The sequence below is a fragment of the Vipera ursinii genome, assembly GCF_947247035.1.
Source record: "Vipera ursinii genome assembly, chromosome: 3".
In the NCBI taxonomy this organism is placed as follows: Eukaryota; Metazoa; Chordata; class Lepidosauria; order Squamata; family Viperidae; genus Vipera; species Vipera ursinii.
Window position 1 is genome coordinate 61,351,572 of NC_139516.1, and position 17,781 is coordinate 61,369,352.

The window sequence follows — 17,781 nt, forward strand, 5'->3', positions numbered from 1 at the left end:
GGGCGACTGGAGCAGGCGTGTTTCCTCGCCTGCTGGGCGCCGCGATTTGCCCGGGGAACGCGCGGGCCCCAAATGGCAGCGTGGAGCGAGGAAGCGGACAGCCAGGGCTTCCCCGAGAGCCGCGGCCACACAGGGTATTCCTGTGTATTCAGGCTTGCAAAATGGCGGATCGAGCCTCTGCTGGCGGCGGAGGCTTGCAGAGCGCGGATCCAGCCTCCGCCGGCGGCGGAGGCTTGCAGAACAGCGGATCGGCTTATACTCGAGTCAACAACTTTTCCCAGTTTTGGGGGGTGAAATTGGGGGTCTCGGCTTATACTCGAGTCGGCTTATACTCAAGTATATACGGTATATTCTCTATTATCCCTATTATATCATCCCAAAAAAGTCACACTGTAGTCTCAAAAAGTATGTGCAAAATCATTGAACACTGAAAAAAAATACTGTTTTCTCTCCCCATCCCCCGTTTGTCCAAAGTTGGGCTTATACTATTCACAATACATAGTAATACTTACTCATTGGAGATTTTCTCAGTGCAGATGATGCCATACCAAACATCTCTCCATCATCCACCCCAAATTCAGTAGCATCTTCAAAGTCATCTCCATCACTGTCACTAACCATATGTACATCTGTGCATTGCTAATTTAGTAAAATTGATAATAAACCAATTATTGAACAAATAAATGTCAATAGTAAGTTTCCATATTTAAATATAAATGTCACCAAATTTTCATCCAAAATCTTGACATAAAATTTCATTTTTATTTTCTAATAAGAAAGAAGCATGCATATTTTTTTTGAAAATCAGTGCAAATAATATAAGAAAATTTTAAGTTTTTTAGAATTTAGCAGTTATTTTTATTTACATAGTAAAGAAATATTATTACACTAATGTCTTATTCTTTAGTTTCCTTGTAACATCTTTATCAAATAAAATAAAACAGCAGATATTATGCCATAAGGTCAAAGATAAGGCAGAAATTAGACATATAATTTCATTTTCAACAAAACTTTAATAAAAGTTTATCTGCCAACTGTGTGGAAAAAAGGGGTTGTCTCACCTCTTCTGATTGTTCTCTAGTTTGTGCTGGTGAAGACCTTCTTCCAACTGTAAGTCGATGGCAAGGATAAGAGATTCCTGAGGCTGCTAAAGTAATCTAAACAGAAGACATGTATTATTGAATTATCTATCAGATTTTGTTAAGCATCAGAAATCAAACTGCAGTAGACATAAATATCAAGATACATTCTTTTTTTTAAAAAATAAGAGCATTTTCAACCCTCTCATTTTCATAGAGAGACCATAGGAGAATATAGGATGAGAAGAAAAATGTTCAGAGAAAGGTAGGATAGCAATCTAAAACTAATGGGGTTGTCAGTGCTTCTATCATAGATTTTTTTTTTGCACTTAAGAATACTACTGTTGCTGTTAAGAAAAATCAAGCTTTTGATAGTGAGTGCCATACCATGTGCACTAATCAAACAGATGGTAAGGCTGAAGGGGAACTCAGACACAAAACAGGTTATATAGAAAACAAACACTGGGTCAGTCAAAAAGGACTCAAATGCCTATACACCAATGCCCAAAAAGTTTGAGGAATAAACAGGGTGAACAAAAATCCAAGTACATAAGGGCAGATATGATATCACTGCCATTATGGAAACTTGGTGGGATGAAATCTGTAGCTGTATAGTCCATTCATGGGTTTCATCCCACCAAGTTTCCATAATGGCAGTGATATCATATCTGCCCTCTGTTCCTTTCAAACAATTTAAAATCATCTTGAATGCATTTAGATCAATATAAATGGGGGGGAAATGACATCGCCACAGGTGTATACCATAGGCCACCGAACCAAATAGAGGAGATAGATGAACTTTTGCTGGTCAGTTAACTAAAATGTATAGGAAGCACACCACAACAGCAATGGAGGACTTCAACTACCCTGAAATCAACTGAGGGACAAACTTTGTACCTAGTGGAAGGTCAAACAAATTTCTGACAAACTTAGCAGTTTGTCTCCCAAAAGGTAGTGAAGAGAACTAGAGAGTCAGCCATACTGGATTTAATTCTCACTAACGAAACAAAATGATAGTAGACATTGAGGGGGTGACCATGAAATATTGGAATTCAACATTATACAAGCACAAGCAATAAAGCAAAGTCAAACTAGAGTCTTGGACTTCAAGAGAGCTGATTTCAGTAAACCCAGATACAGCCTGAAAAGGATTCCATGGATGAGAATCCTCAAGGGGAAAACAACCCAAGAAACTTGGAAAACTTTGAAAAGCTAGATTATATAAGCCCAGTCTAACACAATGAAGAAGAAAAATAAGAGATCTCAATAGAAACCAGCACTGATGCACAAAGAACTCTCAGATAAACTGAAAGACAAAATGAATAGTATAAAAAATGGAAAGATGGGCACATAATTAAGGCAGAATATCAGCAAATAGTTCGAACCTGCAAAGATGAAATCAAGAAAGCGAAGGCTCAAAATGAACTAAGGCTTGCAACAAAAGTCAAAAATAATAACAGCAACCACAACAGATTATTTCAACACGTAAAAAACAAGAAAAAAGCCAAGGAAACAATTGGTCCATTAATGGGAGAAAATGGCAAGAATATGACAAGAGCAGGGACAAAGCAGAACTGTTTGATTCATTTTATGCATCTGTCTTTACACAAAAGGAAAAAATAGTCCAACCTAAAGAAAAAACCCCTGTAAAATGCAGATTAGGAAGGCAAGTCAAAATAAGCAAGAAAAAGGTAAGAGAACTCCTATCCACTCTAGATGAGTTCACTAAACCATATCTTTCAAAGATCCTGGAGCATCAGGGAACTATCAGATGACTGGAAAAGGGCTGATGTAGTTCCCATCTTTAAAAAAGTGAAAAAATGGATCCAGGAAACTACAGACCTATCAGCCTGACATCAATACTTGGGAAAATCTGGAAAAGATGATCAAGCAAAGAATCTGAGAACATCTAGAAGCAAACAAAATCATAACCAAAAGCCAATGCAGGTTTTTCCAGCAATATCTCCATCAATGATTTAGACGAGGGGATAGAAGGGGAACACATCAAATCTGCCGATGACACCAAGCTGGCAAGAATAGCCAACACTCCAGAAAATAGGCTCAAGATACAGAAGGATCTTGATAGACTTGGACACTGGGCCCAATCTAACAAAATTAAATTCAGTGGTGAGAAAAGTAAGGTTCTACATTTAGAAAAACCAAATACAGATATTGAATAGGTGGTACCTGGCTCAACAGTAGTAACTGCAAGAGGGATATTGGAGTCCTAGTGGACAATCACTTAAATATGAGCAGTGTGCAGCATGCCAGAAAAGCCAATGCAATTCTAGGCTATATTAATCAAAATCACGTGAAGTGTTAATACCACTTTATAATGCCATGGTAAGACCATACTTGAAATATTGAATCCAGTTTTGGTTGCCATGATATAAAAAAGATGTTGAAACTCTAGAAAGATTGCAGAGAAGAGCAACAATTAGGGGACTGGAGACTAAAACATATGAAGAACAATTGCAGAAAATGGGTATGTCTAGTTTAATGAAAAGAAGCACTAAGAGTAACATGATAGCAATGTTCCAATATATAAGGGGCTGCCACTAAGAAGAAGGGGTCAGCCTCTTCTCCAAAGACCTGAAAGCAGGACAAGAAGCACTGGATGGAGAGAAACAATTTAGAAGGAAGGAGAAATTTCCTGACACTTAGAACAATTAATCAGAGAAACGACTTGCTTCTAGAACTTGTGGATGCTCCAACAATGTAAGTTTTTAAGAAGAGATTGGACAACCATTTCTGATTGAAAAGGCAATTGGACGAGAAGACCTCCAAGGTCCCTTTCAAATCTGTTATTCTGGTATTCTGTTAGGATACAGGAAGGTAAAATGAAATGGGATAAAAGTACAGAAACTGAGTAGAATCAGGGATAAAGATATTGAACAGAATCAGTAGTAATGTTTTAAAGTTCTTATCAATGGAAGATATCTAGATACTTCAGAAATTTGAATAATACACTGTAATTTGTGAATGTATAATCACTGTTCACCACTGAATGTATAGGAAAAATGTCATAGCTTAAAAAAGACTAAAGTGTAGTTCTGTTCATCTACTGATGAATATAACTGGTCTCAGAAGGTAAAGCTGGAAGCTGAAAGTTTGATGTTTAGCTTGGTCAGAATGAACTGAAATAATTTCTTAAAAAAATAACTTGCAATTATGTTCAGGTTCACTTTAGTAGAAAACACCTTCTTTGTTGTATCTATTTCCATTTCTTTGATACTCAAATGAATATATAACTATCTTAAGGTATCTCCTCTGTTCCCTACCATGTAAATATGAGTATATAGTCTTGGTTAATAAGCTGCTAGGCAATCAAGTTCCTCCAGGTAAAAATGCACATATTATTGAAAACAAAGACATCAACAATGAATTGTACTATGTCAAAATCAGTTTATTACAGTAACCATTTTAAAATTGATTAATTTTTGCATTTAAAACACAGAAAATGTTCTACCTTCCATGTCACTCTCTATATAATCCAAAGCCTAGCAAATACATTGGGAAAAACTCCTTTTTATTCCCAATTCAGGGTATTTTTAATCACTTATGTGCTAGAGGTCATAAAAGCCTTAATTTCCTTCAGGTTAAAGGAAGCTGATTAAGTGTGCTAGCTAACCAAGTGAGTGTTGACCTGCCTGGACTAGCCTGTTGACACATTCTTGTAGCAAGGTTAAATAACAATTTAGTCACAATTTTAAAATCACAGAGTTAAAAGGAAATGATTATTTTTGAATAAATGAAATATTAATGCAGACATTTATGTCAAGCTCAATTATCAGAGAAACTCTTTCATACCTAACACAGAATCTACACTTACTTTTGCAATGGTGACACTGCTATTTTCATCATGTTTTGTTCAGTATGTTATTGGGCTCTAATATAGAAAAATAAATTCCTCATGTGATTTTTTGCCTATATAGCTAAATATATCCAAACCTTCTAAGTAGCACACTAAAAGCGACCAATGTGAACACATTTAAGTACACTTGTCATTGTGATTAAGTAATTAGAGCCAAAATCTCACAATGAATAGCTTCTAATTTTCACTGGCTTTATCCAGATTTAGGAATGCTTGGTAGAATGAAGCTTAAGTGACTAAGTATTATCAAACTGAGATTTACTTTATCTTTAAAAAGTAAGAGCATTTAAGAAAAGACAGACAAGTGAACATGGTGCTGGTCATTTGATGCTCCTTTGTTCCATAAGATCAATAGGTTTTTAGATAAAAACAGAATATTCTTTTTTCTTTTTTATTCATATCTTACAAGATATGGAATTGGGAAGAGGGATCAGCATGAATCATCCCTATATGATCAAATGTGAATTTCAACTATTAGAATTTTGAAATCAAGGGAGTAATCAGTAAGCATTTTTAGATTAAGTTTATACAATTGAAGAGGGAAAGCCAAAATGGCATTTAATATTGGGAGATAATTAAGATTTCAAAATTTTCACGTTTTTATATCCATGTATCTGCAATATTAACATTTCAATTTTATACTTTTTAACACTTTAATCCATTAATGCATTTAATAATTATCACTATCACTGCTAAAATAACTGTTGTTAAAAATGACAACATTCAAAGCAAACTATGAATTTAAGAAAACCATTCCCACCCAATAAAAGAAAGACTAGATATAAACAACAATCCTTCATATTACCTAGGTTTACCAGTGATATATAAAACTTTTTAAAAGCCACTGAGCTAAATTTTTACTCCAATAAATATTTGCATGTAACCTACATGTGTATATGCATGCACAGACATGTGTTTATGTACAATGGCTAGAGGCCACACTACAAATAAGGAAAGTATTAAAGTAACATTAATTGAATTAATAACTATAATTAAAAGTAATTACCTGTAAAATAAAGCAATCTGTTTGCAAAACAATAGACATCCTATCTAAAAATCCAGCCTTAATAAATTCTTTAGCATTCAAACTGCACTACTTCACTCTATCGGAGATTGACAGACTATGGAATTCTGGACTCAACAGGCACAAATCTTTATAAATCATATTGAGTTTTAGTGAGTTTCTGCAAAGGAAAATATCTTCATCCAGGAAGACACCACAAACTCAATTTTTGGAATTTCCTGAAGTATTGTTGTGAAGAAAGACAATAAAGAAGGATTTCCCGCGCAAATACAAATTCTCCACTCTTGCAGGGCTTCAAAATGAAGATAATCTAACTTGATTTCACTACTTGCATCTCTTGTCTATTTATTTGCTATTTACAGTACCTTTACTCTTATCATTTCCTCAACATATTTAAGAGGATGCCGAGCTCCAACTCAGAGGTAATTATTTAGGGAGGAAGATAAAAACATAATCCTTTAGAAAGTATTGAGATTAAAAAGAACAAGTAAAAATAATCCTAATTATTTCTGCAAAAGATTTAATGGTAGTAATGTATTTATTTATTAATAGTAGTTTTGTTATTTATGTAGTTATAACTAAATGTAGTATAGATAAATAAAACAATTGATACCATAGTGCTTTCCAATGAATTATAACATAATATAAAATAAGGAGGTCCAATATAGGCTAATAATATTAAGTTCTATATAATCCATATATTGTTACAGGTAACTATTTATTTATTTATTTATTTATTTATTTATTTATTTATTTATTTATTTATTTATTATGTTTATTTTCAAGCAACTTCACAAGGACCTATGAAAAAGGAGAGTAAAGTGCTTTTTTTAAACCCTTAAGTGAGCCAATTACATGCACCTTCCCAGAGGGAATTGATTCAAAAGAATCAAAGCCATTTTTTTTTAAAAAAAAACCCTCTTAATTATGATATAGCTGTTATAGAAAGCAGTAGAATCAAATAAACTTTGCCTGATAATCAGGTCAAGTTCATATGAAATATGAGGTCTTTCAATTAACAGGGTGTGTCATCAGAGCATTTTATTTTCATATCTTCTCAATCTTCCAACCAACTTAATGATCAGTGGTCAAAAAAGGAGCAAAATAAGGAAAGTTTGTACCAACAGCAATATTCTGGATACAATTCAAGTGGTGGAGCAGAAGAGAGAGAGAAAGGAAAAAAAAAAAAAAAAAAAGAGAGAGAGAGAGAGAGAGAGAGAGAGAGAGAGAGAGAGATTGCATTTTGTACATTTTGATAAGTCATCACTAGTTTTTTTAAAATTGAACTGATAAAAGAACACCTGGCTGTATTTTGAATTAATATTCAATTCTGGATTATTCATTTAAGAATGTAGCTAATCTCCAATAGAGCTGACATAGACCTTTTCCTTCTCTAGGTCAGTTGCTTCTCCTAAGTACAACTTCTTACCATGAAACAACTCAATTTCATCACAGTTTTTAAAGATGGCTTATTTAAGCAAAACCTTAATTAAGTTTGTAACCTTGTTTGTGTTTGATCACAATCTTAAACTGTGATAACTGAATCAGAAAATGAAAACTTGCAATTATTTCAGCGGTGAATCAGAGAGGATGGTGGGAGAAGAATGCTGACTGGGAACACCCCAAAGCTCTCAAAATTCTACTGACTATTTTTCAAAATTAACAAAAAATGTCATATACATTTAGTGATTATTTCATTTCTCTTTAAAAGTTTGTAGTGTTTCTACAATTAGCATACTGCTTTAAAACCAATTAGTTTCATCTTTTCACAGGAAATGAACTTATTTTTATTATGAAAAAATATAGACATAACATCAGGCATTAACTTTTATTTTTAAACAATAACTGGATCCCGCCCCCTGCCCCAAAATCACTAGAGTGGAGTGTTTTCACGTTCCAGCAGCACCAATGCATACTTTATCCTCTCATAAAGTGCTGCTGAGATAATTACTGCTGACAGATTTATTCAAGGTTCATTTCACTTTTTCTCTAGTTTTGCTCTAGTTAGAAGTGCAACAGAGCCCATGGGAAGATCCACCCCTCACACCTGTTAAGTTTCTTCATGTTACTAGGGCCAGTTTGGACATGTCACTTCGAATTAGCATTGTAGAAACGCACTAAGTGTGACAATTACTTATCACAGGTTTAACTTATAGGAAAGAGAGAGGAGAAGAAGAAAAGTTTCCAATTCAAGCCCAAGAACAGTGTCCAAATACGAAATTTAAGTCCTTTAATACAGGTTGTAAGAAATTCCCTCTGAAACTTACAAAAGAGTTCCCATGGCAGAAATCCTGAACAAAGATCAAAATTAATATAAGGAACTAATCGTGTGTTTTTAAATGAAATAAATATTTTCTTTGGGCATTCATAAAAATTAAATATTATTATTCTAATTTATTGATATTATTATAGAGACAGAAATGCACGTGCGCGCGCACACACACACGAATAGATACACAGAGAAATACACAAAACCCATATTCTGCAGACTGCCATACATTTACTGAGAAGGTAACTGAAGGTTTGGATATGCTGTAAGGGAGATGTTATCCTGCTTTGCAGTACTTGTGGCTATGTTTCTGTAAGGGGGAGAATAGGCTGAACCTGAACCTTAGTAACACAGTTGTTGAATGCACATCAGGGCTCTCTAATGTCATGAAGTTTTCTCCCTCGTTACCACCCATCTAGATTACTGCACATTATATGGGGGCTGCCCTTAAAACATTAGTCAAAAACTGTGATTGGTCCAGAATGTGCGTTTGTGTGTCCTGATCTCGTTAGGATTCTGTAGATCCTGCACTGGTTATTAACAAGTTTCCAGGTACAATTTAATGTGCTGGTTTTGATCTCTAAAGCCCTTTATGGCTTGTTACCTGAATCATTTGCTCCAACCCAATATTGGTTTGACTTTAGAACAGCTAGTGCTATTCCACCTTTTTTAGAGCTCAAGAGATTGAAGCTAGAAGGTACTCCTTCTCTATAGGAGCACCAGTGCTTTGAACAGCCTCTTGATGGTCATCAGACTGGGCTTCTCCTTGCTGGCTTTCCAGAAAATGTTAAAAACTGAATTATTTCAGAGGGCTTTTTCGTAAGTTTGCATTTGATACTATCTTGTTTCTTAGTTACTTTTCTTTCCTTGTGTTTTCCTGTGTTTTTCTTTCATTTTTTTTATATTCTGTGTGTTTATGTTTTTGTGTTGAGTTTTAATTGATTATTGTTATTTTTAATCAGATTAGTTTTAACCAGATAGTCTATGTTTTAATCTTTGTTTTATATATACTGTAAACTGCCGAGTCACTTTGTTTGTACAGGGATATAAGTTTCATTAATGAATTAAAAATATGTTTTGAAATATAGAGTAAGCCAATCACATTAGAATACGTAGCAAATATTACAACCATCATAACTGATAAGTAACTTTACACTTTCCTCCTTCAGAACAGAAAGTTTGATAGCATTACAGTGAGCAAAATCTGCCCTGTGTCTTCACAGTTAGATTAATGCTAAGATGCTCAATGCCAAATGCAACACACAGGTTTTGTATAAACCCATTCACAGCGTGTCTTTTTCATTAGTTCTTCTCTCTTTCTCAAATTAAATTTCAGGTCAGCTGAATACACTGTTAATTCTTTAAAATTTCTAGTTCATTTAGAAAAAAAGCTCCCAGTGATATTGTATGTACTCTGGCTAGGCACTAGTGGGCAATAGCACTTAGCACTGCCCCCAACAATCTGGTCCTCATTTTACCAACTTTGGAAAGATGGAAGGCTGAGTCAACTTTGAGCAGGTGAGAATTGAACCGCTGAACTGCTGGCAGCCAGCAGTCAGCAGAAGTAGCCTGCAGTACTGCATTCTAACTACTGCGCCACCACGGCTCTACATGGGGTTTTTGTTTGCTCCAGCGTACACACTTTCTACAAATATGAACACACACTGGTACTGGAAATGTCTTTTAGGACTACAGGTAGACCTTGACTTATCACAATTGGGACCAAAACTTCCAGTGCTAAGTGATGCAATCATTAAGTGGGTCCTCAGATGACCGTGCCTTATTTTATAAGGTAAATATGTCAAGCTTTTCTAGTAATCAAGATTATTCAGAATAAGTAAACAATATGTTAGCTTTTTAAAGAATGTAAAAGGAAGCTCACAATTTCATATACCAATGAGATTCAAGTATATATCTCTTAATAATTGTTGGATATGCGTAAATCTTCTACAGAACTAGCTTAGGCTGCTTTTCTTTCAGAATTCCAGAAATGTAAATTTCAATCTGTCAATATGAAGAAAAGATAAATCACAAGGGAAGAGAGTTTGGGATCATTTATCTCCTAAAGTATAGGAGTGGGTCAGGTTGTTTTTTTTTGTCATGGCATGTGTAAAGCTATGGCTAACCTCAATTTGTATTTGGGCCTACCATATACATTAATATCTGTGACTGGACCTGTTATATTTCAATTTGCAGGTTATGTTAATATAACGAACTTAATAGAAACTGAAGGCTACACTGAAGTGTTAAATCCCTGCAGCAATATCAGCGAGTCACTCTTTGTCTAATAATTGCAAGCTTGGGCATTCTTTTAATGAGTTTTGTGAATATGTCATCACAAAGATGAAATAAACTATCAAGTCTAAGGGGTATTATTTTCAATAACACAATTCTGAAACATTTCAACACATTCCATTTTGATTCATTAAATACTCCAACACTGAAAGAACAATCCCTAGACACCAAGAAGAAATGTGTAATGTAGCCAAAGATTAGAATATAATTTTAGGCAACTGTTCATATTAATAACCATAAGATCTGGGGAAAAACAACTCCAACTTCTCTACATTTGATATTTCTGCAATATCAGCTATTGAAAATATGGATATTAATATTTTTGAACTTATAATCTGCCTACAAATATTTCACTCAAAATAACTCCCTTACATCAGTTGTTCATGAGCACTTGGGGGAGGGAACGTTGGCCAATCCAACAGCAAAGATATTATAGTGACATTAGCAGAATATACATACTGTGGGGTTTGGGGTTGCTATACATGCCACAATTTTATTAAAAATAAAGAATTGCTATAATTTACACTATTATACCTGTGAGAAAGAGTAGTGCATAATTGGCTTTTGCCAATAATTACAAACATCAAAGATTTGGTAAAAAATTTCTTGTTTAAAAATTGCAATGACAACTCCCAGGGATATGAAATCTTCTTGACAAATTGCCTATATGAAAAGTTTAAATAATTTAACATTATATGGCTTTCATTATGGGAGGTGCCTCTTCAAAAATGTCCATAGAATCAATGTGTTACAACTTTTTATTTCAGACAATTATTCTTTTCTCCAAATAGGCTTATAAAGCTGCATGTTAAACCCTATTGAGTTCTATTTAATTTGTATTTGTTTATGCAAAGATTTTTAAGTAAATTGAAGCCTCAAATTCTAACAGTTCTACTGGGCATCTCCAAACACTTTTGGTTTTTCCCTGCTTTGTGGAGAAGTTTATTTTTCAAAGTGGCTGGAATAGTTGAAAGAACTGGTACTGATATTTTAAAAAAGCAAACAAAGCAAAAACTCTTGATGGGAATGTAGAGTTCAATTATATCACCCTTTGGACTCTGACCTTTCATTTTTGCAAATACTCTATACTCGCTTTGGGTAGTGTAATTTCTACTGTTAATAATTCAATTCTGACAATACAGATTCTTATTTTATAAGAGAACATCAATTAATTATATTAATTTCAGGGACTTCTACATGGACTGACTTTCTAGTTATTTAACTAGTCCCTTCCTAATACAGCTAAGTCCTCAAATTAAACACTTTTTTCAGCTGCTTAAAAGAAACCAAGTATGACTTTGCATGGCTATAGAACTATGAACAGTGCTGCAACTTTAAAGTTTCAATCTGCAGCATCTACCCTGTACTTTCTAACCTGGCATAATTAATTCAATCCCTTTCCACTCTGAAATCTCCACAATAATAAGAACTTTATCAGAATGGTGTTAGTACGAAGTAGCGTAGCAAACAAAAATCCCGCCGGGAGCAGTCTAGAGCCCTCTCTTCTAAGCAGTTATCATTTTCTGAATTACAGGAACTATAAAAGGACACTCTACTCAAGCTGCCGCTGAATGTCACCTGAAAAGCAATCACAAAAGGGCTCTGTCGTGGCTTATCTCTGAGCTCTGTCACTACGGCAACCAGCAGGGAATAAGTATCCATGGGTCTATGAATTTAAGAATCCCATAAAAGCCAGGGCTAAAAAGGCATGTGCAGACTCTCAGAGATTGACTGCATTAATACATTAGCAAATACTGTGAAACACTGGATAAATGTCAGCAATTATGGAAAAAGCATCTAATAACGATATTCGTTGTCTGTCAAACCCCCGTGAGGTTTGATATGCAACTGCCACTCAAAGAGCTGCTGGTAATTTTATCTCTTTTATACTTCTGAATTCAAATCATTCAAATTGGAAAGTAATAAACTGTATAACAGCTTATTTTGAACCTAATCACAACTGGGAGTAGGTAGATAATGCAGAGAAGAAAACAACTGTTTTACTATACAGTATGAGCAGATTTTACTAAATGTCTGATACATACTGTAGATTTCACACACTCACAAAAAAAAAACACACACACACCACAATCCTGCTCTAAAATCAAACCAGCCTATAAAAAACCCCGCATATCTACAAGCAGCCTGATTAAGATGAAAACAGGACAGGAATCAACATTGATATCCCTGCCGTAACACATTTAGAACCAGCAGCCATTAAGCAAATCTTTGCCAGCCAAGAGCAACTGATATGGACAGCTCCAATTCATCTAAAAAGCAGTGAAGAGGTCACCGTTTCATTTTTCAAAACATATCAATATATCAGTTAAGGCCAATAGGTCTTCACGGTACTAAAAATAGACAAAAAGAATAGTTTCCTGATCTTCAAGTAAAAGCTTTTCTTGTCAGGTCATCAGCTAATGCATTTTTCCAAGAAGTTGGATTCAGCCATGTAATGACACGATCACCCCAAAAACATATACTACATAGGTGAAACACATATGTATGCATGAAGCAGTATTCAGGGGATTCGGGAGACTTTTAGCTATGTCAGTAGTTGGTGAAGCCCCAGTAGCATTATTAAAACTAGTCAGAAATATATGGGTACTATATGGGTACAAATGCTTCAGAGAAATTATCCTAGGATATTTTGAAATTAGAAAGAAAACAGGTATTTTTGTTCCCCTACTGAACAAAAATGGGTTATATGTCAGCATATATGCACATGTGCCCAAAGACATTTAGAAAAATTAACCATCCATAATTTATTCACTTTGGTTGAAGTTCAAATGCAGAAGCTCATGTCCTGGCAACACAGAGAGAAGATTCTGTTTCAAGATAATCTTCAGAAATAAAGTTATCATAAGGGAATGCAATGACTTTTTAAAAATCAATAATGTACTTTCTGTTGTACGAAGTAGTGCTACCTAAAATGTTGAAGTACACTATTCTGTTGGAAAAGCTGGCTGAAGAAAGAGATATAGTGACTTTGTTAAGGGTATACAAGTCTAGATTTAGCCAGCAAGTGAATGGAAGATTGTTTCAGAGTTTTATATATTTCATAATGAACTCCATTATAAAGGAATGTAACCAATTAATAAAATGATTCCATGACCAAGCTCTTGCCAGACTTTTAACATCTCAGTACAAAACTACATTTATATTTCTAATCTTCAGAGAATCCAAGTTCCAGCAAAAGCAATAGCCAAGCACAACTAAACTGAGACATGCTTTCAGGTTCTGCATGAGAGAAGAGGTAATAGAGATTGAAATAACAATCAGCAGCACAAGGCATTATTTATTTTTCTGAGTTTTATATTGTCTTTCTCTAGGATATCAAGGTGATTTAATTTTATCTACACAGGAACAAGTGTGGGAGGTAAGTTGGAGTGAGGAGGAGGAACTGGCTGAAGTTACCTAGAAAGTTTCTATATTTAACTCTCTGTAGTTCTAGTCCAGACATGTCAAACACAAGGCCCGGGGGCCGGATCAGGCCCGCAAAGTGTTTTCATGTGGCCCGCGAAGCCATCCTGGAAACAGTGAGGGAACGGCCCCCACTGCCTTGGCCCTGGCCCAGAGACCCTCCTTCTGCCAGAGACCCTCAGATCTGTCCCACTCCTGCCCAGGCCCCCATAGGCACCCTTGATGCGAACGATGTAGAGCTGGCCATGCCCACTCAGTAGGCCATACGCATTCTAGCCACGCCCACCCAGTAAGCCACTCCCACCCTGGCCATACCCACCCGGCCCCTTGAGGGCAACCGCAATGCTGATGCAGCCCTCAATGAAATTGAGTTTGACACCCCTGTTCTAGTCCAACATCTTCACAACTGTATAACTGTTATTAAGTAAGTAATCCAAAACAGAGAAGGCTGATATGTTTCTAGCATAATAATAACCACAGGACAAGAATAGATTAGATGGGGCAACAAAACAGGATAAGCATAGGTTTATGGACAGGATTTTTTTTAATCTATGCTTTTTATGCTATTTTCAAAACACTGTGTAGGAGTGATAGATACACAATAGGTAAGATGGTCTATAAGAATATAATGCCTTTGTTTGACCTTTGTTAGACAAAAAGTATTGGAATTCTATTTTTTATTCCAAAGACACAGGTTGCTTACACATTAGTCTTTTTTTAAAATAATCAATAAAAACGCATTCTATTTCACACAATGTGTTCTCCAAAAAAATAACATGGATTTCTTGGCTGCACATACAAATCGATACAATTTGGATTATCTTCTATTTTTTATCCCCAAAGAGACTTTTTTCTATGGAATCCGATGTGATCAATGTTATATTTGCTTCTAGATTTATACTAACTTTCCACTTAATAATTTCATATTGGATTAACTTTGAACGTTCAAAACCTCTAAACAAAGCATTTAACTGGATTCCTAGGTCTGGAATAGTGTAAATTGATTAATTTAACAACTATGGTGGAGCAATTTTCAGTCATTTAGTGATGTGAAAATATTTTTTTCTGCCGGTGCACATGATGCTGCATGATTTCTATAAGACAAAGCATGATACTCCTGTTGTAAATGTTGAGAACATACAGTGAATCAGAACAATTCTCCTATTCCATTCAATATAACATTTATAATGCATTTAAAGCAAGCGTTATAAAATAGAATCATACTCTTGTATTCTATACCCTATAATATTTCTGCTGAACTGTCAGTTGAAAACCTGAATCAATGATCAACCTCTGCTCCAAAATTCCAAATTTTTGTTTAAAGCTATAAGGACTGTCATCCTGAAATCTTTGCTAACTTTACTTGGCTTCCCATAATATCCTGTAAATAAATTATAGTGGTAGATAGTACTTAGCAACACTATCTATTCTCTGTTCTCTGCTTCACTTCTTGGAGGTGGAGAAGGAACAGGGACAGGAGGGAGGGAAAATCACAATTTTAACTCCTAAAGAAATTTCAAGGAGAAGAAGGCAAGTGGTGAGGATGGTGGAACTACTGGGCAATTCTAAATCTAACTTTCCAGCTGTTTGAACATTGCCATAATCTGCTAGAAAGTTCAGTAAAAAGGACCTTGATTACCCTACCTTAGTCATGAAAACCAGCTGGGTGACTTTGGGCCACTCATTCTCAGCCCAACCACCTCACAGGGTTGATGTTGTGGGGAAAATGGGAGGGGGGGGGAAGGTATGTTAGATTTGTTCATCGCCTTGAGCTTTTTGTAAAAATAATAAAGGCAAGATATAAACAAACAAACAAATAAAATAGCTCTTCTCCCTTCCTTCTCTCTGTGAGTCTGCTGTTACTGTTGTGGAATTGAAATTGGAACTAAATTGTTTTTTTATATATGTACTTCTAAGTAATGCCAATATGGCAAAAGAGTCTATTCCTCACCTGTTGGAATAGGCTAAAAAGGACTTTACACCAAGGCCTACCTATTCAATCTAAACATTAGTTTACAAATAGTAAACTATTACTTGATCATGGTAAATGACATAAATGCCACTTGATTGAGCACCAGGAAATAGAATGTACTTACTTGGTTAACAGACTGTAAAAATGTGCAGCCAAAGAATTTCTTTCATTTAGAAAAAAACACAAGTGAGAAATATAACTGAGAAAAAGAGCAGAAGAAAAACATCCTTCTGGAATATGTGTTTTTCTAACTGTTTAAAACAATAAATTGTTCCTTGTGACTATTCCATAAAGTATTAATAATTTTTTTAATGTGTTGCTATTTTAAGTCTCATCATTATAAAATATGTTCCATAAGATAATGGTTTAGGTTAGGGGGGGGGGGGAAATGCTAAAATATGTGATGACAACATCAGACAATAGCACATAGCAGGACCACTAATCATGCAGGTAAAGTTTGTAGCATCAATTTTTTTTTCCAAAATACCTAAATTGAACCTAAATCAGGAACTGTGCTTATGTTATAATGAAATGAAGCAATTATACATTCCCAATGCTAGCAATGTTTATATAGAAACTAAAAAGCCATTCTTAAAGTGTAAAATGGCATTTTTTTAAAAAAATTGCTAGCTCCTTGTTTCTCCTATCAAACTTACACAGCATGAAAATATTTCCCTACTGGCTCACTTTTACCTACTGATTTTCTTTGTGCAAGTGGGCAAAAAAAATAATTTTTTTTAAAGTCATTATTGACTGTACCCTACATTTTATTAGACTAAAAATCACAAAGAGGAGCAGTAGTGCTTTTAAAAAGTCTCCTGACTTTGACGCATTTCTGCATTTAATGCAAAAGAATGAAGCTTATTAGGTTCATAGGAGGCTCACTTACACAGAAACTAATTATTAGAAGTTTATTTAGTTGCCTGTTTGCTAAGGCAAAGGTTAACGAGAACTGCACTGAAAAAAACCTCCTGTGGTATAACAAAGTATTTTTATGCTGTATGAAATGTAAATTAAAAGTATTCTAATCAAGTCCGTCTTTAACTCTTTCATCGTTAGAAGTTATGATTAATATTCTTGAAGAGCCTTCGCTGAGATATTTATTAAAAATTAAGTTATTTCCCAAAGCCTGGGATTTTAAAAAGGGGGAAAATTAACAGTTAACACTTTAGAAACAGGCTTTATAAATAGCGAAGGAGGCTGCAATTTTTCAGACTGTTATTACTAACATTAAATCTTCATAAATATTAAGTTGAAGGTTCTAATTTCAGATAAAAATTAATTATATTTTTTGGGAGTAACACATTCAGAAATGTTTACACAGCTGACGGGGCTCAGCTGCAGTAGTTTCAAGCTGAGAGCTTTCTAGACTCATTTGCTTGAAAAGCAGATGACTTAACAATCACCAATTTCATTAAACTTGAAAAGGAAAAAAGAAAATCACCTGCAACATTGTCACTTGTTAAAACAGAGTTTAAAACAGATTTGTGTGTTTTATTCAAGCTGGACATCCTATCATACAGAAAAGCTTTTCCTTTTTGTCTAGTTGGCTACTTTCCCAACAGCTGCTGGTAGTTGGATTAGAAATCATGGGTTTTCAAATCCTTTCTGGCCTAAACTCAACTAGCAACAGATGACAATACACCAATATATTTCAGAGGTTGCAATTAACCTTGTCTATGTTTGTTTTTATCAAAAGCTTCAGTTCTACATCCAAGACAAGGACTAGCTACTTTCCTTGAAAATACCGGCGTGGCACTCTTGGGCCAAATGTACAGCAGTGACAGCCTTTCTTTGCCCTTGAGAATCTAAGTGAACTCGTGCTCGCTTCGGCAGCACATATAC

At 35.0% G+C, this 17,781-nt stretch overlaps 1 protein-coding gene across 2 annotated transcripts in view; it reads right to left on the reverse strand.

The window, feature by feature from the left end:
• FAF1 (Fas associated factor 1) overlaps positions 1-17,781 on the reverse strand; it is a 222,531-nt gene that overhangs the window by 100,091 nt on the left and 104,659 nt on the right. For both annotated transcript variants that reach the window (XM_083359601.1, XM_083359602.1), the window contains exons 9-10: positions 1,062-1,157; positions 513-639 (exon numbers count right to left, since the gene is read on the reverse strand). In XM_083359601.1, coding sequence (XP_083215727.1) covers positions 513-639; positions 1,062-1,157 — 223 coding nt within the window. The remainder of the gene's footprint in view (positions 1-512; positions 640-1,061; positions 1,158-17,781) is intronic.